The sequence below is a fragment of the Bubalus bubalis genome, chromosome 3, assembly GCF_019923935.1.
Source record: "Bubalus bubalis isolate 160015118507 breed Murrah chromosome 3, NDDB_SH_1, whole genome shotgun sequence".
NCBI classification, from domain to species: Eukaryota; Metazoa; Chordata; class Mammalia; order Artiodactyla; family Bovidae; genus Bubalus; species Bubalus bubalis.
This window is the reverse complement of record NC_059159.1, coordinates 114,711,377-114,735,914: the sequence shown is the minus strand read 5'-3', so window position 1 is coordinate 114,735,914 and position 24,538 is coordinate 114,711,377. Positions and strand designations below refer to the sequence as shown.

Below are 24,538 nucleotides of genomic sequence, written 5' to 3'. Positions count from 1 at the left end.
TATCGTCCCCTTCTCCTCCCGCCCCCAATCCCTCCCAGCAGCAGGGTGTTTTCCAATGAGTCAACTCTTCGCATGAAGTGACCAAAGTATTGCAGTTTCAGCTTCAGCATCAGTCCTTCCAAACTCACTGTTCACACAGGGAAGTTCAGTTGAGAAGTTAAACTTGCCTGAGGTGCTTTTCATTCATCTACAAGTCAGGTTTTCTATTTGGGAAAAGTTTCCTCCAAAGGAAGGTTCTATTTGGCAAGATTTTCTTCTGGAGGAAGAAACTTACAACCGTGCATATCCTCCCCATGTGTCCTGTCTTTGGTAATCCATCTCCTCTGGCTGTCCTTTCTCTCATTTCTGTAACTGACCCTTGTTGCATCATTTTCATATTATGCCATTTTCAAACTGGTAACAAACCATAACTCTTTCCCATTACACAAGAGCAGGATCTCATCCAATCCCAGGGCCAATATTCAGCTGGGATAGAATGCATCAAAGGGCTTAAAGGAAAGAAAATTGAGCCCAATCTGAAATCAGGTTTATAATCACCGATTACAGTCAGTTCTTGTTATTTGTGGCAGTGATGTTCTTACAGATCTGAATAACATACTGAACCATTGTTTTCAGGGGGAACACGGGGCTAAGTTTCTGTGAGTGCTTGGTCACAGCATTCTCATTTGCCAGTTAACATACAACCTTGTTTTATGTCCATTTCTGTTTAAAGATACCTTACTTGATCTGTATTGTTGATTCACTAACTTTGGTCTCAGGGCCAACAACACTGTAACCTGTGCCTGAACAAAGCTTATCTAACACACACATACCTCCCTAAGGCCTATCACAGCCATCCTGGACTCAGGAATACTAGATGATACTTAAGCATAATGTTTGGGGAACATTCTCAAATAAAGAGATCACCAGCAAAAAAAGCACACACACAAAAAACAAAAACATGCCATGACACAGACTGTAAAAGGCCATTTGTTTGCAGCGTGAGAGCTGAGACGAGAAGGCAGAGCCCCGCTGGGCTCCACCTCAGCTGGGAACCCACATAGCAGGTGACTGAAATTTCTGGGCACTCTGTTAAAGTCCACAAGTGACCATGAAAGTGCCAAAGTATTGCTTAGGAGGTTGCAACTATGGTTTAGCAAGTAGGTGAGTTTGTGAACACTCCATCTGCAAATCATGAGGATCAGCTGTATATAACTATAAATTCAAAATAATTGATTGTATTGAATATAAATAGGTTTCCTCCCCAAAGGCAATTTGACTATCATTTGGGTAGACTTCTCCTCTCACGTTTTGACTGTCCTGTCATTTTTTCCATCTGTCCACTCGTTTTCCTCATTGCATTCATTTTTTTATCCTGTAAGGTACGATGAAGAAAGATCTTATAAGAGAAGTGTGAGGTAAACGTCTCCTGATCTTCAGTTCACTCTGGATCCTTTGTGTGTGTGTACACCAGTGTCTTACTTGTGGGTGACCTCAACAGGCTACCAGAGGAAGAGGTCCTGGTATCAGTCCCTTGTAGTATATCATTTCCAGTCTTTGTCGTGTGTCTAAAGCTGTTGAGGTCAACCTAATTTGCAACTGAAACCTACTAAACCGGATACATCCCAGACTTGGCCCAGGCTGCAAGCTAATTTTAACTAGCCCTGACAACTGCTGTGGCTGTTTTCAGCTTTATTTCAGCCAGCATGCTTCCAGTCTCCTTGCAAGTTTTGTATCTCCCTTTATGAAGGACTTTGCAAAGGAAATGTACATAAACACAGACTTGGGAGTTCCTAAAACACCATATGTAATTGAAGGCATGTGTCTTAGGCTCCAAAAGTTGGTTTTTAAAAGCACATACGCTCCACTTTCATTTGGCTCTGCTTTGACTTCTTTTTTGTGACTCTCTCACGCTCTGCTTGCTTCTTGTTTCTTTTCTACACTGATAATTTTTGCTCATGCAGACTGGATGAAGATCTGAGGGAAGCATCTGAAGCAGCTAAGTAAGACTTGGTTTCCATTCAGCAGCTGGCAGTGATGTTGGCTTGCATTTCAGGAATGAATTGGGAGAACCTGCATGCCTGGTGTTTTATTCTTGCATCCTGATAATAGTGCTGCCCTTTAAAAGTTTCCTTTGTTCCATGATAGATGTAATTTCTCTTATTTATACTACAATCTGTTTGTCCCCCAATGATAATGGTTATCTTGTTACTGTTAAACATTTTTAAAAAATATATATGCAATTTTAGGCACCACAAAAGACACACATCACAGGCCCTGCCATGAATAGTGTAACAGCCAGATGATCACTTGCATACATTGAGGCAATAAAACCTCACTAACTCATACTAATGCAGAAAAATGGTAGCAACTTGAAATACTTCTGTAGAACCAAATTCCTGAATTTCCAATATTTTTTTAAAAACTACTATTCAGTGACTGGGAAATATAGCTTAACTAACAGCTTCTGACTTATTTGCATGAGTACAAAAAATATTGCTCACTATTATAGTTTTCAAAATAGCAAAATCATAACTTTAATGCAAATATAAAATGAATACATGCCAATAATTTTATTCAACTAATTATTTAATCAAGGAACCAGTAAGCTGTTAAAAACCAGTTCAAAGAGTATTTGAAAAGCCAGATATCTATAAGCAATTTATAAGGGAACATGAGGATAAAAATGTTGGTTTAGATACAAAATTGATTAATGTTCAACAGGGCAATAAACTGTACCTCAGGCTGATCTTTTCCAGTGGACAGAAACTATTGCATCTCTGCTCAGTAAAAATCGGCAAGTTAATATCTGCTGCTACAGAGCTGTAAGATCAATAGGAAGTCAACTCAACAGTGCTTCTAAAGAACATCCAGTAATTTTATTTCCAGTTCACAAATAATTTTTCTGACACTGTTAAATATAAACAAGAATATTTGCTGCATCAAGCTTCTCCATTGCAAAAGTTGCTTACACTGTTAATTTTTATAACTTGTTCCTATTTTAATAGATATTGCAAAAGCAGAAAGCCTGGACAATGTCTAAACAGCTACAAATTCTGAATAAGTAAGATCTAAGTTAGTGAAGCTTTTCCCATATAGATATAAATGCCAGTTCGTCATGAAAACAATCCATTAAAATATTTTTCCCTACATTTTTGTAGCAGGTAGTCTGTAGAATTATTTACCTAAAGCATGGATCTTTTGGGTTAAAAATTCAAGGAAAGGTTTTTGCGTAGAAAGCTTAGTGTTAGCGTAGATCACTGTTAAATGTGCCCATATAGTGGTGCAGTGTACCCTGTTAGCATTTATCTGCGCTCAAATCGCACTGTCATGAGATTCCCCAAAGAGAGAGCAAGCAATTAGTTTCCCTTTCAAATTCTTTTTTTTTTTTTTTTTTTAGGATAACAGATTTATTAAATTAAGAAGCTGTTTTCAAGACAAAAATATAGGGAGGGAACATCAATAATTTTCCAGCCAAACCCATTATGGAGTCATAGTCATGTGCTCTCATTATTACCCTAAAATCTTGCCTCCTTCAATAGATACCTTCCCTCTATATTTCTACTCTTCCTGCTTAGCTACCATAAGAGAACATTGATCACTTTTGGCTTAGTTGTGTAGCTTTCTTTTTTCTCTCAAATTCTTCATTTGTTCACTTATCTACCTCCACAGACCCTCTCCCCAAAGATCTAAATGATCTTGGCTGGTCCTGAGATGTCTTGATCGCCTTCCTAAAGGAAGCAGCAAGCTCATGCCTAGTACATAGTAGATGCTCAATAAATTTCTGCTTCATCAATGGGTGAATGTGCATGAGACTAAGATCACTGCTGAGGCGCAGTGCTTCTCAAACTTAACAGCACATCAGAATCACCTGCAGTGTCCTGGGCCTCACTCCCAAAGTTTCTGATCAGCAGGCCTGAAAATCTGTATTGCTAACAAGTTCCCAGTAATGCCAATACTGCCAGTCTCAGGACCTTGCTTGGAGAGTCTGGCTGAATAAAACTAATCAGATTTGTCCTCAGAAGTCTATGCTCTTGCTTTGAATTCAATGGGTAAGCCATCTGTCCAAATTCCCCATTAATTTTACTTCTTCTGATGGTGACATTATAGCTATGAGGAACTGAAAATGTGGAAGGAGAAAGAATTTTACTGTTGACCCCACAGATGATCGAAATCCCACAGAATCCTACCATTTCCGCACACTAACCATATCTTCTTAACTACCTTTGAGCCTCTGAAGTGGTCCCCCAATCCTTGGACAGACTGTAGATGATGACTTGCAGTTCAGAAAACATAATCACTGCAGATCTATGGTTACAGGTTCCTCTTATGAACAGATGCCCCCTGACTTTCCATGTGACCTTAACTAGAAAGCTTCAGGCTGTTTCTAACAAAAGCAAACATATACCCTGTCAGGGAACAAAGCCTATCTGTTCAGTGTTTGGCTTTAGCCCTATTAGTGTTTTTAAACATTCATCCTTTCCCCATTAGGGATACCGCCTTCACCTCTAACTGACTTTCAGAAGGAGATTCCCTCAGCCAGTCTTATTTTTTCCTTAAACCTTAAATTCTGAACAGGAAAGAAAATATTTTAAAAAGGATAAATTGTACACAGAGAGTCATTCTTATTTTGCAAAAGGTGAGGAATCTATCTGTTGCCTTTGGAGTGACAGTGGTACATGAACTGTAAATTGCTCTTTGCTTTGGAAGGATTGCTGCTGCTGCTAAGTCGCTTCAGTCGTGCCCGACTCTGTGCGACCCCAGAGACGGCAGCCCACCAGGCTGCCCCGTCCCTGGGATTCTCCAGGCAAGAACACTGGAGTGGGTTGCCATTGCCTTCTCCAATGCATGAAAGTGAAAAGTGAAAGGGAAGGCGCTCAGTCCTGTCCGACTCTTAGCGACCCCATGGACTGCAGCCTACCAGGCTCCTCTGTCCATGGGATTTTCCAGGCAAGAGTACTGGAGTGGGTTAGGGTTATGCAAAGTTAAAAAGCAGAAACGCTAGGTTTAGAAGACTGCCTGCCCTTTCTTGATTCCATTTCAGCTTTACTAGGTTTTTCTAGCACACTGTCAATGCTTGCCTGACTGTTCCCGTTCACTAGAGTTGCCAACTATCTTCTATAAAAATACCACCACCAGAGAGAAGGGTAGGGAGTGAGGGGGAAAAGCCTTCTGACTTTCTCAAGGAACTAGCCTTTTGCCATTTGCAAAATACCTAACGTTAATAACCACACCTCTATGTGTAGACAGAAACCTTTGCATGTGAAATTATCACATTACAGAAGGAGCTCTCACATATAAAAAGGAGCGCTGTGCTGTGCTGTGCTGTGCTTAGTCGTTCAGTCCTGTCCAACTCTTTGTGACCCCATGGACTGTAGCCCGCTAGGCTCCTCTGTCCACGGAGATTCTCCAGGCAAGAATACTGGAGTGGGTTGCCATGCCTTCCTCCAGGGGATCCTCCCAAACCAGGGATCAAACCCAGGTCTCCCGCATTACAGGCAAATTCTTTACCGTCTGAGCCACCAGGGAAGTGCAGAATCTCTTAGTATAGTGTTTGTTTGCGGAAAATAAAATATTTACCAGAGGGGGAAAAGTAAAAAGTTGAAGTGTTAAGTATAATTGGAAATTAATATAAAGCAACTTTGAAATTTGCTAACAGAGGAATCTCACAGAATATCAAAAGCAGCTTAATATTACACAAACAAGCATAAACATGTTCATACACAGTAATAAAACTCTCCTTATTTTATGGTTACATGTTTCTTTCTGGACATGATCAGTTTCGGTTAATGTCAGGACTGGCTTGTTTGACCAGAACACGGCTGAGCTGTGTTACATTTTTGTGACAATACCAAGGAAGGCTGACACTGGCATTTTCCCTTTTAGTGTCTTGGAAAATCTTCATTGTTGTGGAAACTGCAAGTTAACTGGGTTCATATATGAATAAAATTAGAGGGATTGTCCTTTGTGCATAAAATATTATATTACAAATAAAAATTTGTAGTACTCTGTTCACCAAACACGATAGATTTAAAAGTCAGGAAGAAAATAACAAGGATAGAAGAGACATGGAGGTCTTGGGAGTGTTCAATCTTCCTTTTATGTTTCTGAATCAGGAGCAATTACTGTATTGCAAAACTGACGGTAATTAGTCTCATCGTCTGTTCAGGTGTAGATTAGACGTGTTCAGTAGTAGCAATGGGACCACACTAATCAGTTTCAGTTCAGTTCCGTCACTCAGTCGTGTCTGACTCTTTGCAACCCCATGGACTACAGCACGCCAGGCTTCCCTATCCATCACCAACTCCCGGACCTTGCTCAAACTCAAGTCCATCGAGTTGGTGATGCCATCCAACCATTTTATCCTCTGTTGTCTAACCGGTTTAAAAAGTTCAAATCTGTCCTGTTTATAAAGTGGTAACAGTAGAGAGAACGTTTACTGCTTCCTTTTTTTCCCCCTTGCACTCAGAACTAGCTGCCTTTACAATGATCCAGAAATGTCTTCTATGGAGAAGGAGTAAGAATTCACCATCAATAACAATTATGTGGTTATTCATTGTATTGTATGGCTGGGCTCTGAAAGACAAAAATACATTGAGGATTGGGTAAACACCGTTTAGATGTTCAGCTTTCACGTTCTCTATGCCTGAAATTATAAACTTAAAAAGAAATGTGTCAGCTTAACACCATCTCATTCATGATCACCATTAGATGTCTTAAGGAAAACCCAAGTCTTTACTTGGTGTTCTATTTTTCCAGCCCCAAAATGAGGAGAAAATGAATATTAGAGCCAGATGTAAAAGCATTTGGGCAAGAAGAATCCAACTGTTTTCTGAATTACATCATCCGTATTTTAATTAGTGAAAGTAGGGACTTCCATTTGAAATTATTATTTTGGTGGGTGGGAGAGAAAACATCCTTATTTAGAAAATTCAAGAGGCAGCTCAGCCTGGACGGAACTTTAGAAATGATCTTGTCCATCTAGTCTCATCCTATGAGAAATAAAAATTGAGCATGTATTTACCATGTGCCAAGTTCTAAGTAAAAAGCTGCACCCACCCTATCTCATTTTTATCCTCAAAACAAGCCAAGGAAGTCCATTGTACAGATAAGGAAAGAGCAGCATAGAGAGATAAGCTGTTCAGCTTGAAGAATGGCCTGGAGCTGGGACTGGAGCCTTTGAGGTGCAGTTCCAGACCCAGTGGTTGTGGTTTTAAAGTCAGAGATAGGTGGCCTTGATGCTGCAATGGGTGTTCAACCTCTGATCTAACCAGGGAGGACAAAATTTAAGCCTAAAACAAAAGGGTTCACTGCTGTCCCGTCAGTTTCAGGGAATAAGCTGTGATCACCATCATGTTCTCAGAGAGAACTTGGCCCTCCAATCAGGGGCTCTTAATTGGGTGTGAGTTGTGGAGAATTCAACATTGTCCTCCTCCACAGGAATCCAGAAGGAGGGGCAAAGATCCGCATTTAAATATATCTGCTATTGTCACCTTTTGTTCTCTTGTGACCTCCTTTTCCCTGGAGGAGGTCTGAAGGGAAACTGGAAAATCCCGGTGCACTGGCTCGGGAGTTGCCACGGTGACCTTATAAGGAAGTTTATGCACAAAAAACTCAAGGGAAGGTCTTTACTGGCAAAGAACAAAAGCCTTAAAGAAGACCTTTGAAATCGCACAGCTACTTTTCTGAAGGTTTTACTGGTCCCACCTTTTTGAGATGAAGACAGCAATTGCTTCAAGCAAACTGCCACGCGAAAATTCTACAAAACAAAAATACCATAGTCCATCTAAAAAAAAAAAATTTTTTTGGCAAATCATCCCTCAGCAAGGCAGCGCCCCCTAGAGCAGAGTCCTGCACCTACAGTTAACGAGCTGCATGGGCAGAAGGTCCCTCACTAACCTACAGCTGCTACATCTGCGGGCTTACCCACTCCTCTGCCTGCCTTGTCTGTTTTGCTCCCCATCTGTATATAAGGCTGTCTGGGTTGGGAAGAGGGCAAAACACCATTCTGGTTGGGCTTCATTCCGGGGCTGGGCATGGGGATGGGGGTGGGGGAGATGCAACTTGTTAATGTTACTTGCCATTTCTTAGAAAATATTAGTCTCCCTGCTTCCCCTTTCATCAGCCCTCTCTTTCCTAAGCTCTTTCTTACCAGGCACATGATCACAGTGTGGAGGATGAGATCTGGGATGAGGGGCCAGAGTGGCCAAGATTTTTTTTTGCTGACTTCCTGCTCTGGATTTCTGGCTTTATTTAGCTTCAGGCTAAGAGGCTTCATTTACCTTCTAGTTTCTGAGTGGAAGCATTTTACACCTTCTATAGCTAGTATTAAATGGATAAGCTGAAAAATGGGCAAAGACTCTTCCAAGGAGCTCAATTAGGCCAAGAATAAGACGTCCGGTGTGCTGATGCTGTCGTGGCCTCTCGTCTCCTCAGAGAGAGAAGGGAAGGTTAAGTCCATCTCCCGCTCTTCCTACAGAAAACAGGTTTATCATTAAACAATGTTGTCTGATACTCTGTAAAAAACAAAGAACAAAAAAACCTCATTTAACACACATTAGGAGCCAAAAATAGCCTATAGAAAATTATCAAAAAAGTTACTATGTCTCACTGGAAAATTAGGTTATAGAAAGTGAAGCCCATCTGCCCAGTGAGGAATGCTCCTTTCATGTTTGAATTCTGATTAAAAGTTAAGTTTTTTCCCCAAAGCATACTATTTTGAAAAGTAATCCAGATGTTTGTCTCCTTCACACTCAGGTTTGGATTTTATTTTTTTCATTCATCTCCTAAAATGGGCAACATGACTTTTTACATTCTTACATAAAAAGTGTACATGGTCCAGAAGTGGGTCTATGCGGGGAGACTTAAATTAATAGTGTTGTCCATAGTTTCATTAGCTCCACAAGACCACTGCTGCCTTGTAATCTTCAGGTGGTTTCCTGGATTTACTTAAAAAGCATCCACTTTTGACTATCTTCTTGCTCTTTCCATAAACTCGATTATTAAATTTCAGTCTCTCAGCATTTGTGTACCAAAAACTGAAGGGATAAATTAAACCCTAAAAGGTTTACAAAAAAGTCAGTATGAAAAATGAAGTGTTTCAAAGTGGTCTGTTATTTTCAGATTTTTATCAGGTGCCTTGATGGTGAAACAAAGTGACCATGTATACTTTAAACTTTTCAAGATGATTTCAAGTATCTTGACCCAGATTCTACTTTTCAGACAGTGTACTCCAAATTTTGATTTAATAAATATTCTCTTGGTCTATGAAAGACACTGAGCCACCACCATGTAAATAGCAATAAAATTCCAATCATCAGTCAAACAATATATTCTTTCAGGAATAACTGCAGCTGGGAAGCACATTTTTGAAGCAAAAACAAAAGGACCTGTTTTTTGGAAAAGCATATTAGAAAAAGATTGACAGGTCAGAGTAGATAAAAAGCAGACAGACACCTTCATGGTAAAAACCCTGTTGATAAGGGAACAAGTCAGATCCTAGAGGGCATAAAAAAGAGATTAATATCCATGACAACCTGGCCTCTCCTAATAGTCAGTATGGCTGGGTTTGAAAACTCCCAAAGGACAGAAGATTATTGCAAGTAGAGTAATTAAGCAGTGAGATATGGTTTTCTCATTTCAGAGACACTGAATTGCTACTATTACTTACTCTACTGCTGCTGCTGCTGCTAAGTCACTTCAATCGTGTCCGTCTCTGTGCGACCCCATAGACGGCAGCCCACCAGGCTCCCCTGTCCCTGGGATTCTCTAGGCAAGAGCACTGGAGTGGGTTGCCATTTCCTTCTCCAATGCATGAAAGTAAAAAGTGAAAGTGAAGTCGCTCAGTCATGTCCGACTCTTAGCAACCCTATGGACTACAGCCTACCAGGCTCCTCCGTCCATGGGATTTTCCAGGCAAGAGTACTGGAGTGGGGTGCCATTGCCTTCTCCACTTACTACTGAACTAATATTACTGCTACCAATAATAGACATGTACTATATGTTCATTATGTACAATTGAAAACACTTTAATCCTTAGCAAGCTGTTCTATTTTACAGATATAGAAATGGAGACTTAGAAAAGACAGGTAGCCTGGCCAAGGCCCCAGGGCTAAGAAATGGTAGAATTGCTGAGGGTATCTCAAAGGAGTATACCTTACTGCTGTACCCTGGATGGGTTAGCTTTATTTGCACAACTATGAGAATGAACAGGGCTCATTTGCTGCAGATTCCACAAGTAAAGCACAGTAACCTTTGCAACACATAAATGTAAGGCCTCCCTCCCTCCAGAGAGAGGAAGGGCAGATCTTAGCGAAATTCGCACATACTTCCCAAATTGCCCAATTCAAACAGAACATTTTTCTTTCGTTTCCTCCTCTGCGTGTTCACTGGCTGTAGTCAGTTTCTCTGGTAGGTGTCAGAAAACTGTGATATGTTCACAAGAGGTAGAAGAAAGACACAAGTGGCCCAAAGACATTTTCGGCTTATTCCCTAGATATTTGGAAACTCAATAGACATTCTCTTTCCTTTTTTTCATATTTTTTTTAATTGAAGTATAGTTGATTTACAATGTTGTGTCAGTGTAAGGTGTATAGTAGTGATTCAGTGTGTGTGTGTGTGTGTGTGTATACATATTCAGATTCTTTTCACTTGACCTAGAGATTATCATACTAAATCAGATGAATACCATATGATACCACTTATATATGGAGTCTAAAAAAAAATGATACAAATGAACTTATATACAAAATAGAAATAGACTCTCAGAGAAAACGTTTATTACGTTTTGGTCACCAAACTCAGGAGACATTCTTTAAAAACAAGTTTTTCTTAGGTTATAAGAATCCATCTCATTAAGGTAGCTGTGCCCCTTTCAGGCAAATCCTTTGGCTTTAGAAAATGTTAGAGGGTGAGAGTGAAAACAGTGGAGTCACAGCCAACAAGTCCCCAACATGTACCCTGGGGGTGAAAGCCGGTCCCTCACACCCAGGGACATGTCACACACACTCTTCAGAAGCACGTAGAACCCAGCATGTGCGGCCATGGAAATCACAGATGATTCGGGAGCAAGGTGGCCTCTGCCTGTGGGGAGGGATGGGTGGCCCAGGGTAATGCTTGCACTTGGCTTATTAGGGTTTTTTTTTTTTTTCCCCTAAAATATGATAAAATACAGCTAACACAAAATATACTATCTTAACCATTTTCAAGTATACAATTCAGTAATATTAAGTACATTCATGTTGGGCAATCAGTCTCCATAACTTTTTGGTCTTGCAAAACTAAAACTCTTTTCCCATTACATCACAACTCCCATCCCACTACATACCACTCCTTCTACTGTCTGTCTCTATAAGTTTGCTCTAGTGGAATCGCATGATATTTGTCTTTCTACAACTGGCTTATTTCACTTGCCATAATGTCCTTAAGGTTCATCTATGTTCTAGTTTCCTTCCTTTTAAAGGCTGAATAATATTCATTATCCGGGAGGAGGAAATGGCAACCTATCATTATAGGTATACACCAAATTTTGCTATCCATTCATCCATCAGTGGACACTTAGGTGGCTTCCTCTTTCTAGCTTTTGTGAACATTGCTATTATGAACATGGGTGTAAAAATATCTGTTCGAGTCCCCATTTTCATTTATTTTAAATATATATCTAGAGAAGTGGAATTCTGGGTTATATGGGAGTTCTATTTTTAATTTTTTGAGGAACTTCTATATTATTTCCCTTAATAGCTGCACTAATTTACATTCCTAACAACAGTACACAAGGGTTTCCTTTTCCCAGCATCTTCGTCAGCACTTTTTTCCTGTTTTTTTAGATCATAGCCATGTGAGGGAGTACCTCAATGTGATTTTGAGTTGTGCTTTTTAAAAACAGCTTTATTGGGACAAAATTTACTCATTTAAACTACACAGTTCAGTGGCTCAACAGTGTCACTGAGTTGTGCAAGCAAAACCACAATCAATTTTAGAACATTGTCCTCACTTGTAAATTACTCTGTCACTCCCATTTCCCCCCACCCCAAGTCCCTGATAACCAGCAGCCTACTTCCTGACCATATGTGCCTCTTCTGGGCCTTTCCTATGATCACATGAGCTTTAGGGCTGGCTTCTTTCGTTTAGCCTCATGTTTCCAGGGTCATACATGTAGTAGCAAGGTTATAACTTTTCACGTTAGAAATGTACTTTTGATGAATTTAACATACAATTTTTAAAACTCCAAGACACATTATCTGGGAGGAAGCATCGAAGATGCTATGTGTGAAAAAATGTCAACAGTGGTTTTATTTGGATGATGGCCCAACAAGTAACTTTAAAATTTTATTTTTCTTCATTTTTTCTGTAATTTTCAGAAATAGAAAAATAAACATGTGCTTCTTTTATAATGAGGAAAAAATGTATTATATGTCTTTCAATGTATGCAGTCTTTTGTCTTTGATTTTATCATGTATTTACTTGACTGTGCCAGGTCCTAGCTGCAGCGTGGAGTCTAGTTCCCTGACCAGAGATTGAAGCCTGGCCGCCTGCATTGGAAGCGCAGAGTCTTAACCACTGGACCACCAGGAAAGTCCTGGAAAAAAAAATTTTTTTTTAAGAAAATACTGGAGGGCTTTTTGCCACTGTTTTATTCTTTACCACTGTCATAATTTAGCACTTGTCATATATTCCTTATATCAGGCAGATCATTTATTTGCCTCTCAAGAAACAGTCATTTACAAAAAAGGAAAGGTGGATTTCCAAAATGCAATAATATTCCTTAACCCATTTAAAAATGAGGTGGCACAAGAGTCTTTTGCCCTCTAGATCATTTTGAAAGGTGTAAAATGCTTCTAGAAACAGTTTGGCAAAAATAAATAGACTCCATCTTTTAGAGAAAGCCTTGGCAACTCGGGGAAAACTGTGTTTTTACCAGATTGGTCTAGTATAAGAAACGTGCATGAATTATTTTCAATAAGTCCTCAGGAAAAAAAAGCAACAAGCACAGGCTCCCTGAATCATTACTGTTTCTTATTCAGTTTTTCATGTTGCTCATTTTTTTTTCTTCCTTTCTTTTCAAAGTATTCATCTGAAGCTGAAAGAAAAGCCCTAGTTGGCCACATCTGGATGAAGGGGCTGCTTGTCTGCTTCGTGGTTCTGTTGAAACATACCTACCTGGAAGAGAGAGCAGTGATGGTAGTCTGTTTCCTCTCTGCACTACCTGCTGCCATTCTAAATTTCTAAGGGGAAAAACAGCAAGAGAATCTGTTTACTCTTAACATGTTTTATGGAATTGTGTGTATTTTCCTATTTTGCCAATTATGTGCCTCAGAGATTTTAGTTGAACCTTAGCAAGAAAGTAGGACCTTCCATTTCAATATTTCATTAACCCTTGGTACAGTGGTATTTCAGTCCCTAGGAAAGTTGGCCCCACATAAACTCTACCTTTCAAGCCCTAAGCTTGCTTAAGATAGCCATACATAGACACAGGTGTGACACCACGTCAGTTAAGCATCCACTTGGTTCTTGTCCACGTTTATTCTAACATCTCCAAAGGAAGCCAGGTTTCCTAATTCACACCAATTTCGTTTTAGTTATCAAAATGGGCATTGTGTTTTTTGTGAATTTGGTTTTTTAAAAAAGTCATTTCTTCAGTGAACGTTGAGGACCTCCAAACTGAGAAACTTAAGGATCAATGTTCACATTTCTGGTAGCTGTCTTTGATTCAAGCCATGAACTTAGTTCAAGATGTCACACTTTAAGTGCTAAGGACACTGTGGAAGGCAGCCCCTCAGAAATTCATTCTTTGGTAACACTGAGTTATCTGAATCTCTCTCATATGCATTATAAAACATAATCTGCTTTAACACACTCACAGGCTTAAAATTAAATATGAGTATGTACTATCCTTTGCAAAATAGTTCTTTATAGTCTTCATATGTTTTTTAAAATACCAGCATGGTTTAGAACTCATGGGCCTCTAGAGGAGGGAGGGGTTGGTAAATCTAGCACCTCAACCTGTTTTCACATGGCCTTCAAGAACGGTTTTCATGCTTTGGGTTGAAAAAAATTTTTTAATATTTCATGACATAAGAGAACTATCAAATTTCAGTCCCCATAAATAACGTCTGATTGAAACATGGCCACACAAATTTGTTGACAGACTCTCTGCAGCTACTTTCATCTTACAGCAGCAGAATGGAGTAACTGCCACAGACCATGTGGCCCATGGGGCCTGAAACATTGACTCTCTTTATAGACAGCGTTTGCTGAGCCCTGTGCCAGCCCATGCAACCTTCCTCTGTCTCCCATTTGTACTCAGATGCTGGTTTCTCTAACAGTACGCACAAATTAGGCTGCAAACTAATTTACTCTTAAAAAAGTAAACTTCTGGCATCCACAAATCAGCAAGACTCACATCTGCTGACAAAGGCAAGGAGTTCCTAGCCATGAACACATGGCTCAGGTCGTGTTTACACAACCCAAAGTTAAGCCTGCTTAGAAGGCTTCTGGCTGTTCAGAGGTGTTGCTGAGGTCCTGTCCTTAACCCTGGAAACTCACAGACTCTGCTATCACATATTATTAACAGTCTCTTCAAAATTAAACTGTAGTGGAGACCAGGGTTCCACCATACTCTGAGGGTGATAACTATCTCTGGGAGAGCTTTCAGGGACATGTCGAGCCCTGGGTATCATAAGCTTTGAAGTAGACATCTTTGCACAGGTTTCTGAATTTCACTGCCTTCATCTGCTTCATGTCCGTCCCTCACCCACCTGCCAGACATGCCTTCATACACACAGGTCAGCTCTCTCTCCTCCATAAGCCATAGTTACTATGTCCCCTTCTCAATCCCTTTCCACTTGGTATCCTACTAGATCATTCTTCTGGGTCTCCACCCTCATAACATCTGGCTTGTCTGATAGAAAAACCCTGGAGCACGTCTTCTTCCACAGCCCACCTCCGCCTTTGGCAGCCCAAATTGTGCCTTTCCCAGAACTTAGCATGGACATAAGCGCAATGACCCGGTTTTCCAATTTGTTCACCCAGTTTGCTCACTGTTGCCCTGGCATCATTATTAATAATGCTCTCTCACTCAGTAAAGTCCCATTTTGGAAGATGAATTATGTGGTCCCCTTAGCCACAGGAAGTAATGAAGAATTCAGTGTTCAGCTTAGAGGTATGAACTGGAGGACATACAGCTGTCCATAAAAGGTTCTTGTGACAGGCAACCAGACACAACAACAGCCTTAGCATTTACATTGTCTTTGAACTTGTCCAGCCTGTTCATGGAAGGCTACTCAAGTGGTATTCTGTTTGGAGTTTTATCTTCCTATGTGGAAATTATGAGCATCTTTCCTGATTAATGATTTTGTTTGGACTGTTCAATGGGCTGTATAACCATTCTGATAGTTAGGCATCTGCTATTTTATTATCTTAAAAAGAAAATTTAATTGCACGTGCTAGATAAAAGCTACCATGTAAATTCAAATCAAGTGAATAGAAGCCTAGAAGAATTCTGAAAAAAATAACCCCTCAGCAAATAAGTAGACAGATGTAAACATTCACACCATTAGCTATCTAGCTTTTGCATTCTGAGCATTCTTGCTTTGGTTCTGACTTCTGGGAACTGTTTGCACTTTTCCTGTAGATTTGTTGTTAAGGGAACCAAGGGGTCATTGGGGCCAAAGTATTGTTTTCCCAAAGTGTCAACTGCTATTCACTTAGCTCCTTGATTAAGAGAAAGAACAAAAATCTGCACAGAAGATATTGTCAAGGAGTAAGAAAGTCTGTCTGAGGGCAATAGCTAAGGGTGGAAGAAAACCCGGAAGTTCCTGTTGAAGCCATACAATGTTTTATGGGGTTATCTTCTAAGACATAATACCGACATATGTGAGGAAGTCACTACTCCAGGCCTTTGTGTTATTAAGGTCTCGTTTTAAGTATTCAGTTATGGTACTGATTTTGCAACTCTCATCTAATTAATCATAATGCCTCTGTAGTTTGCTCCCTTAGAAATATTTAGATGTGCACAAATGAATCTTTTATATGTTTAAAGGTTTTTTTCTACCATGTATTGGATTGCTCAGAATAAAGTATCTATTAGATCTTTGTTTTAGTAAATAAATTCTATCTAAATAGTGTGAATTGATAATATAAAAATATGTAACAACACAATATATATATTCATATATATATATATATATATATAGCCTCTCTGTATAATTCAGAAATAAAAAAAAATGATTCCACAAGTAATGGCATTCTTTCTCTGAGTCAGTAAGAATTTATTTCCAGCTTCACTTTGCAGGAGGTCTTATCTGGATGTCAGTCTAGCTAGGCCCTCAGCTAGAGGCATTCTAGTCACCCAAACTTTATTCCCTTTTTATTTTTGTTTTCCATGCCTCAAACAGCTACACTTTCAAAATGTGTTGTTTGCTTCCTGAGAAAGCAATTTCTCACTTTGGAAGCATCTCTCAGTTTCATGGTTACTTGATTTTGTCAACTTTTCCTTTCTCTGTCCCTTATCTTTCCAGAGCAGAGGTTTATTTTTTAATTAAAATGGATTAAATACCATTTTAAATTTAGGTTCTTTAATTTTTACTTTCACAACCATCAAACAGCACTGGGAATTACCACTGAGATTTTTTTTTTTTTTAACCTAATAAACAAATGTGTGCCTCTGTCTCTCAGAAAGTTGTTGGAATAACCAAATGAGACGTTGCTTTACAAAAAGTGAGACACTTCATGTCTTCGTGATCTAGGATTTAGTGCTGGTGGATACTGTCCTCTACTTAACTAATAGAAGAAGGACGAGAGAAGACTGAGAGGTAATGACAGGCAAATGAAGGGCACGATATTACAAGGTGGCTGGTCACATTCATTCTGCTCCCGTCACCTAAGTATGGCTGTGGGAATGGGAGGCAGGCCAGGCATCCAGCACTAGGGTAAAGGATGGGTGAAATGTGGAGGATACACACATGGTATTGACACAGCTTCCAGAAGCGAATTATACACTGAGAGAGCAACACTTCAATCATGGGGCAGAGTGGAAAAAGAAGACTCAGTATTTATAGTCGAGTCATTTATGTAAAGTCTAACCCCCCCACACACAATATTCTACAAAGTCCATGAATAGTTAATGACTTGGCATGCTCATTAGAGTGAGTACAGGGGTAAAGGTAGGAGTGGGGACCCAGAATGAAGCTAGAAGTCTAATTAAAAATCAAAATGAATAATAAGCTTTTTAATTGGCTGAAGTTAAAGTAACTAAAATGAAAATACCTTAAACTTTCAGCCATAGATCATAGAAAAGCCGTGTTAAAGTGCTTTGGGACATCAAGGGGCTGTTCCCTTCTACTGCTTCTCCCGTGGTTTTAACACTTCTCTGCATTGGCTGCATCAGTGCTCTGCAGCTGCCAGAAGCCTGTCCTGGGCTACCCTACCCTGAACAGTCATGGAGATTTTAATAAAACTGGTACCTTCTTACACATCAATCCTCACACAGTTGTAGGCTTTATAAAACAAGGAGATTGCTCTGGGAAGCTAATTTTCCTAGAGTTTCATTCACATCCATTCAAAACAATTCTCTTTAGTCAAGCAAAATTATTTATTTTCAATATATAGCCATTTTAGTGATACTCAGACGACAGACACCAATAATTGCCATCCACTAACTCTTGTCTTACCCTCAGTGAGACACCTACACCTTCGATGCTTAATCATGCCCTCCTTGTGAAACTCTTCTCCCATAGATTGGTGAATTGAATTGTCCTTTCTCTCCCCATATTTGTTATCTATTGGTACTTAACAAATTACAGTGAATTCTCATTATTTGAGGAAGTTATATCCTATTAAGGCAATGAGAACATTGAATCAGTGCATACTGAACCACCGCTCCTACAGGAAAACAGGGTTAGGTTCCTGTGAGCCTCTGGTCACATTTCCATCAAGTGATCAATAACTAATCTTATTTTATATGTGCTTTTTTTTTTTACAGATGCTTTCTTTAATGATATCTTGTTGAGTCACATTAACATTGAACTCACAGCCACATTGAATTCACAGCCAAATCCTGAATATAACTCACACCTGAATGAAGATCATCTGTTACATGAATTTTCTCTGTAAGGCACATTTCCTTGCACTTAGGAACATTAGACAGTACTTCAGCGCTATGCTTGGAGACTAAATAGTAAAATTAGCAAGAAAAATCACAAAATTCCAAAATTACACTAAATAGACTATGAAAAAGTTATGTATTTACAGTGTGAGAAGTGGAACCAGAAAGGTGAGCTTTGCTTTGTTCAACCTCATCTGGGAACATGTGCATCAGATAAGTCAACTTTCACCTTTCTGTATGTGTCTGTAAATGATCATGAAAACAAGATGAACATGGATTTGGGATTAAAATAAATTTTAGTGAATAGGAGAATTTGCAGTTATGGGCATTCTTAAATAATGAAAATCAACTGTGTATGCCAAGACTTAGCAGCCTGAACATCACACATTTATTATCTCATTTTCTATAAATTGGAAATCCTGATACATCTTAGCTAGGTCCTCTACTTTAAGGCATCTCACAGGCTGGCAGCTGGCAACCACAGTGTTGGCTCAAGGTCTCTCACAAGACTGATGTCATCAAGATGCGGACAAAGTTTATGGCTCCCTCTTGCAAGAGGTTCAACTGGGAAAGAATCTGCCAAGTTCATTCACATGGCTGTTGGCAAGATTCAGTTTTTGGAAGGCTGTTGAACTGAGGGCCTCATTCCTTGGTGGCAGTTAGATGGAGGCTACCCTCAGTTCTCTGCTCATGGACCTCTGCAACATGGCACCTTGTTTCCCTGACAACAAGAGAGAATTTGCTAACAAGAGGGAGGGGGCCATTTTTATAACCTTATCACAGAAGTGACATCCTGCCAATTTTGCTGCATTCCATTGATTAGAAGCAAGTCACTAGATCCAGCCCCACCCAAGGGGAGAGGATTACACAGGATGTGAACTCTGGGGAGCTGGGACCATCGGGTGCCTTCTTTGACGTCATCCTATCATGCCCCCTTAGCCTTCTGCAAACTCCTCTTTGTGCTCTTCTCACCTGTAAATGATGGTGTTTCTCAATGTTTCTCTTCTTTATGGTTCTACCCTTTCTCCAATGACTTCAACTAGCACGTCTTTTCAAATTATTCAAGATCCAGTTTCAATCCCAACCTCCAAACCCCCACCATCATTTTCTCACTCAGTCTCTGGGCTCCCTCCATTCTCTGGGGAAAAAATTAAATTATTCTTCTTCTATGACCTGTTAGGACCATTTCTCTACTATCCCATTCTCACTGAAATTACACATACTGGGATTTAAATCCTGCTTCTGTTACCAGTTACATTATTTTGGACTACTCAACTTCTTTGAACCTTAGTTTATTCATTTAAAAAATGTGAATAAAACTCTTATCTTACAAACTTATGTAAGAGCTAAATGGGATTTAAATGTCCAGCCTAATACTTAATAATAGAAGGCATTCAATAAATATTAGTTTTCCCCCACCCTGTTCTTCATCTTTGCACTCACTCAATCTTTTGTCTGTTAACTTGCCAACTCCTCCCAAACCAGTGCCAACCCCACCTAACCATGTTAGCCTCTTGTTTTCTCTCCCATTTCCTTTTTAAAATAGACTAATTCTCTTTAATCCTCTTCCTCTTCTCTCAGATATAGCCATTTTATGCCACTTCTGCCTTATTCTACCTCTGTTGCTGCTGCTAAGTCGCTTCAGTCGTGTCCAACTCTGAGCGACCCCATAGACGGCAGCCCACCGGGCTCCCCCGTCCCTGGGATTCTCCAGGCAAGAACACTGGAGTGGGTTGCCATTTCCTTCTCCAATGCATGAAAGTAAAAAGTGAAAGTGAAGTCACTCAGTAGTGTCCGACTCTTCACGACCCCATGGACTGCAGCCTACCAGGCTCCTCCGTCCATGGGATTTTCCAGGCAAGAACACTGGAGTGGTGTGCCATTGCACTCTACCTCTAGCTCCTTCCAACTTTTCCATCTCTTATTTTTGCTCAGTTTACTTCTGGTTTTTACTTTTTATTTGGAAACAATCTCAAACTTGCAAGAACAGAAGAAAAAAATTACTTTTCCTGAAATATTGAGAATAAGTTGTCTACATAATGCCTCCTCACCTCTAGATGTTTAGTATACTTCCTACAATCAAGGACATTCTTCTCATAACCTAATACAACTATCAAAGCCAGGAAATTAACACTGAAACATTACTACCATCTAATCCACAGATGCCATTCAAGTTTCACCTGTTCAAATTTATCCTTTAAAGTAAAAGGATCCAGTTTGTAGGAGACAGGAAGAATAAAAGAAAAGCAGGTCCCAGCAAGGGCCACAAAAGAAATTTATAATTATTGATAAACTGGATGCTATAAGGTATGAGACTCTTGGAACAAGTCCAGAGGGAACAGTTCATAATCTTGAAAACAAGATATGATCCTGCAGTCGGAAAACTGACCCCAGACTGTTTCTCAACTGGCGTCTCAGAGCCACATGTTTTACGTATCTGATGGAAAATCTATAGATAAGAATATTAGTCTTAGTTACTGATTTGTTATTGATTACTGTTTCCTAATTACTCAATGGTTAATGATCCTTTTGTTCTTTGGCCCTGAAGTCCACGAGTTATAGTTTAACTCCCTGCATATTCTTTCATTCACGGCTGAAAGTATAATAAAGCTGGCTTGGATTCAGTTTCGGGACCTTCACCTTGGAGCGGTGTTGGTCCCCTGATCCTCGCTTTTCTCTGAATTCTTGTGTCTCGTTTCTCATTCTCTCGCCATATCACACTTTCGGAAACCCTGCTTGTCGAGCTGGTCTCAACACCAGTTCAGAACCACACGTGATATTGTCACATCTCTCTAGTTTCCTTCAATCTAGAACAATTCTTTAGTCTTTCTTTGACTGGAAAGACTAGTTTTGAAAAACACTGACACTTAAGATCTCTCACAGTATTCTGTAAAATGTGTCTTGATTTGGGATTCTTTGTTGGATTCAGGTTATTCATCTTCTTCAGCATTTATAACTCACAACTGATTTGTATTTTTCTCATTGTATCCTGGTGATATTCATTTGAACACTTGAGGAAGATTCTGTCTATACGGCTTTTGATGGGGATGTGTCAAAAAATACAGAGCTTGAAGGGGCTCCCACTGGTCAGATTTGGGACAGTTTGAGGATCAAAATAAATAATCATGCTAATAGATTATAATCTGTTGAATAAAATAAGATTCCATGAATTTATATCATAGTGAACAACAAGATAGTTATATCCACTCACAGCAACTCCCCAATACTTATTAATTGTGAAAGGAAAAAAAAGTACTTTTTTTGAGCAAAGAGACTCATAAAAAGGCTTTTCTATTTGAAAACTCAATAGAGGAGGAATTTCCAATATAAAAAACATCTGTGGGGACTTCTCCGGTGGTCCATTGGCTAAGACTCCTTGCTCCCAATGCAGAGGGTCCTGATTTGGGTTTCCCTGTTGGATTCATGTTATTCCTCTTTGGCATCCATCCATCCCTGGTCAGGGAAGGAACTAGATCCCACGTGCCACAACTTAAGAGTGCGCATGCTACAACTAAAAGGTCCTTTATGCCACAGTGAAGACTTGGTGCAGCTAAATAAATAAATAAAAACATCTTTACATTTTGTTTAAAATTATTTCCTCACCAGAATAATAATTTCCAAACGTCCATACTGGTTTGCACCCCTTTCTTATAAAGAGAATGAACGAATTTTGTATAGTTTCATATTGGTTATTTGCCATCATTAAAAGTGATTCATGATCATTTTCTAAAAACTGGAAAATACAGAAGAATAGGAAAGGAAAACGGTCTCTCCTGGTATCACCACCAGAATGCAAGCACAAGTAACATCCTGGTAGGAACTCGATGTTTATGTGACATACTCAAGATCACACAGCTGGTGAGTCAGCGCTGGAACAAAAACACAGACCGGTGGTCCTTGCATATTTGAATTGTCCTGATACTGGTCACTGATACCTCTTGTTCTAATTGATTTTCTCAACATACAAAATAAAAAAGCTTCATTTTCTGTTTCAGGAAAGATACATGCTTATTGAAAAATAAACAATATAGAAAGTATAGAGTAGAGGGTAAAATCACCCAGTCTTACCATTCAATCACATCACTGTTTATTAATACATTATAATGCATTTATCTGGAAAATCTTTCCATATATATCATCATAAATTTTTTATGTATGTAGGGAGAAGGCAATGGCACCCCACTCCAGTACTCTTGCCTAGAAAATCCCATGGACATAGGAGCCTGGTGGGCTGCAGTCCATGGGATCACTAAGAGTTGGACACGACTGAGCGATTTCACTTTCACTTTTTACTTTAATGCACTGGAGAAGGAAATGGCAACCCACTCCAGTGTCCTTGCCTGGAGAATCCCAGGGACGGCGGAGCCTGGTGGGCTGCCGTCTGTGGGGTCGCACAGAGTCAGATATAACTGAAGCGACTTAGCAGCAGCAGAGAGAAAGAGAGGCAGAGTTTGTGTTCTGATTATCTCTCCATGTCCAAAATTCTTTTTGATAATTTCCTAGAAGTAGTATACCTCAGCTGAAAAAAATTTAAATTGTTGACAAACACTGCTAAACCACCTAAGGAATAATTACATTAATTTAGACTGTCACTGTGTGAGACACTGCATTTCTCCACATGCTGTCAGAGATTAACAGAACTAGATATTAGTTAAAATGGCTAAGGACAGATTTGAACAAGTAATATGTTATTGCAATGGGGAAGGAGGTTCGGTGTAAACTGAAGTCAGCTTTGATCGGTACAGAGGTAACTGGGTATTTTAAAGAGAAAATGAAGGAGGAGAGAGGAAGGGGAACTGGGGCTCAGCAGAGTAAGGGAAGTGAAAAATCAGAGTGTGTGTCAGTGTCAGTGCTGATTCTGACGGCTGTGTTTGCCAGCTGGCAGTTACTGAAACCAGGAGTCACCCCCTCACAGAGACTGGGAAACAGGCCCCAGCCTTCCTCATGAATGCATTTTAGTGGAATGGGTTTCAGGTCCTTTAGAAAGACACTCCTGAATTGTAGGGGATAGGCTATATCTCAAAGGAACAGAGGTAGGATTCACAGTTGTAAGGCCTTTTTACTAAATGCTCCAAGAAAGGGGGTTCAGGGGTCAAGAGTCAGGTGTTGGCTCGAACCAACAGAAAACTCTTTTGACAGCCTTGACTTTACTCAGGCAGGCAATTTAAGAGGAACTTGGGTCATCCTAGGGATGTGACCTGGAGCAGTTAGAAATGGTCAGTGCTGAAGCTTTTAATGTGGGGGCAGAGGGGTTGACGAAACCATTTGTGTTGATAATTTGTAGTTTTCATAGGCCAAGGTTGGGAGCTAGTCAAGAAGAGGGCTCAGAGGAGCCTGGCTAGAATCTGGTCAAGGAAAAAAAACCTTTGTCAATACTTGTCTATACTAGGCTTTGATATGTTTTTAATTTTGACCATTCTGAAAGCAAGAAAAAGTTACCATTTTTTTTTCTTTTTTTGATACCATTGTTTTTATTTTATTTTTAAACTTTACAATATTGTATTGGTTTTGCCAAATATCGAAATGAATCCACCACAGAAAGATATGGTACATATACACAATGGAGTATTACTCAGCCATTAAAAAGAATACATTTGAATCAGTTCTAATGAGGTGGATGAAACTGGAGCCTATTATACAGAGTGAAGTAAGCCAGAAAGAAAAACACCAATACAGTATACTAATGCATATAAAGGAATTTAGAAAGATGATACCATTGTTTTTAATTGCATTTTCTTGAAATTAGTAAAACTGAACTCCTTTATATATATATATATATCTTCTGTTATCCGTATTTCTTCTTCTGTGGATTGACTGTTTATATTCTTTACCATTTTTTTAAGTTGAGATACTTATTTTTCTACCTACTGATTTGCAAGAGAGTGTTTTAGTTTGAAAATCTGAGAATTTTTAATACACTTGGCATTTAGTAACCTGTCCTAGGCCACACTGCCCTGAAGACACTCAAACACTATTCCTGTGGCTGTAAGGATCAAATCAAGAGATGTTTCACCAATAAACTCAGTCAGTTGCCCTACTATCTACCCCCACATTTTGTCCCTGAGGTTCTCTGAAAGAAGCAGGCCATGATGGGGCTCCCAGCTCCTGAAGGCATGTATATGTCTCTGGATTGTAGATCAGACTCATAAGTTCAACAAGGTATGCTTCTCTGACCTCTGATAAAGCCTAAAAATCCTGACTACAAGCCTCTTTCTCTCCCTGAACCTTTCCCTCCTCCCAGGCTATATAGGGCATAGAACAATCCGTTATATATAGAATGGTGTGATAGAATGCAAGTCCATCTCAAAAAGCTGTCAACTTGCTGTTTTTCTGGTTGACTAGTTAATAACGTTATGGACAGAATGACCTCGAGTCTGGTTTGCAGATATATTAATTCAATGGATTGACAGTCATGAAGAATAAAGAAAGTATATATTTAAGGACTGATCTGGCCAA

At 39.6% G+C, this 24,538-nt stretch overlaps 2 protein-coding genes across 10 annotated transcripts in view; one reads left to right on the top strand and one right to left on the bottom strand.

Moving 5' to 3' along the window:
• Positions 1–16,226, top strand: part of PRUNE2 (prune homolog 2 with BCH domain) — a 292,193-nt gene extending 275,967 nt beyond the window's left edge. For 2 of the 7 annotated variants that reach the window (XM_044939965.2, XM_044939959.2), the window contains 3 exons: positions 1,944–1,982; positions 6,449–6,496; positions 13,045–16,226. In XM_044939965.2, coding sequence (XP_044795900.1) covers positions 1,944–1,982; positions 6,449–6,496; positions 13,045–13,075 — 118 coding nt within the window. In that variant the 3' untranslated portion in view covers positions 13,076–16,226. Of the gene's footprint in view, positions 1–1,361; positions 1,398–1,943; positions 1,983–6,448; positions 6,497–13,044 lie in introns of all 7 variants that reach the window. The other 5 variants (XM_044939960.2, XM_025281626.3, XM_044939961.2 and 2 more) reach the window with 4 other exon arrangements.
• The window catches only part of GCNT1 (glucosaminyl (N-acetyl) transferase 1), a 168,595-nt gene continuing 149,661 nt past the window's right edge, over positions 5,605–24,538 (bottom strand). The window contains exons 3-4 of one of the 3 annotated variants that reach the window (XR_006549950.2): positions 8,262–8,452; positions 5,605–6,971 (exon numbers count right to left, since the gene is read on the bottom strand). Coding sequence is in view for 1 of the 3 variants with exons in the window: in XM_044939976.2 (XP_044795911.1) it covers positions 8,357–8,452 (96 nt within the window). In the remaining 2 variants the exon portion in view is untranslated. Of the gene's footprint in view, positions 8,453–24,538 lie in introns of all 3 variants that reach the window. The other 2 variants (XR_006549951.2, XM_044939976.2) reach the window with 2 other exon arrangements.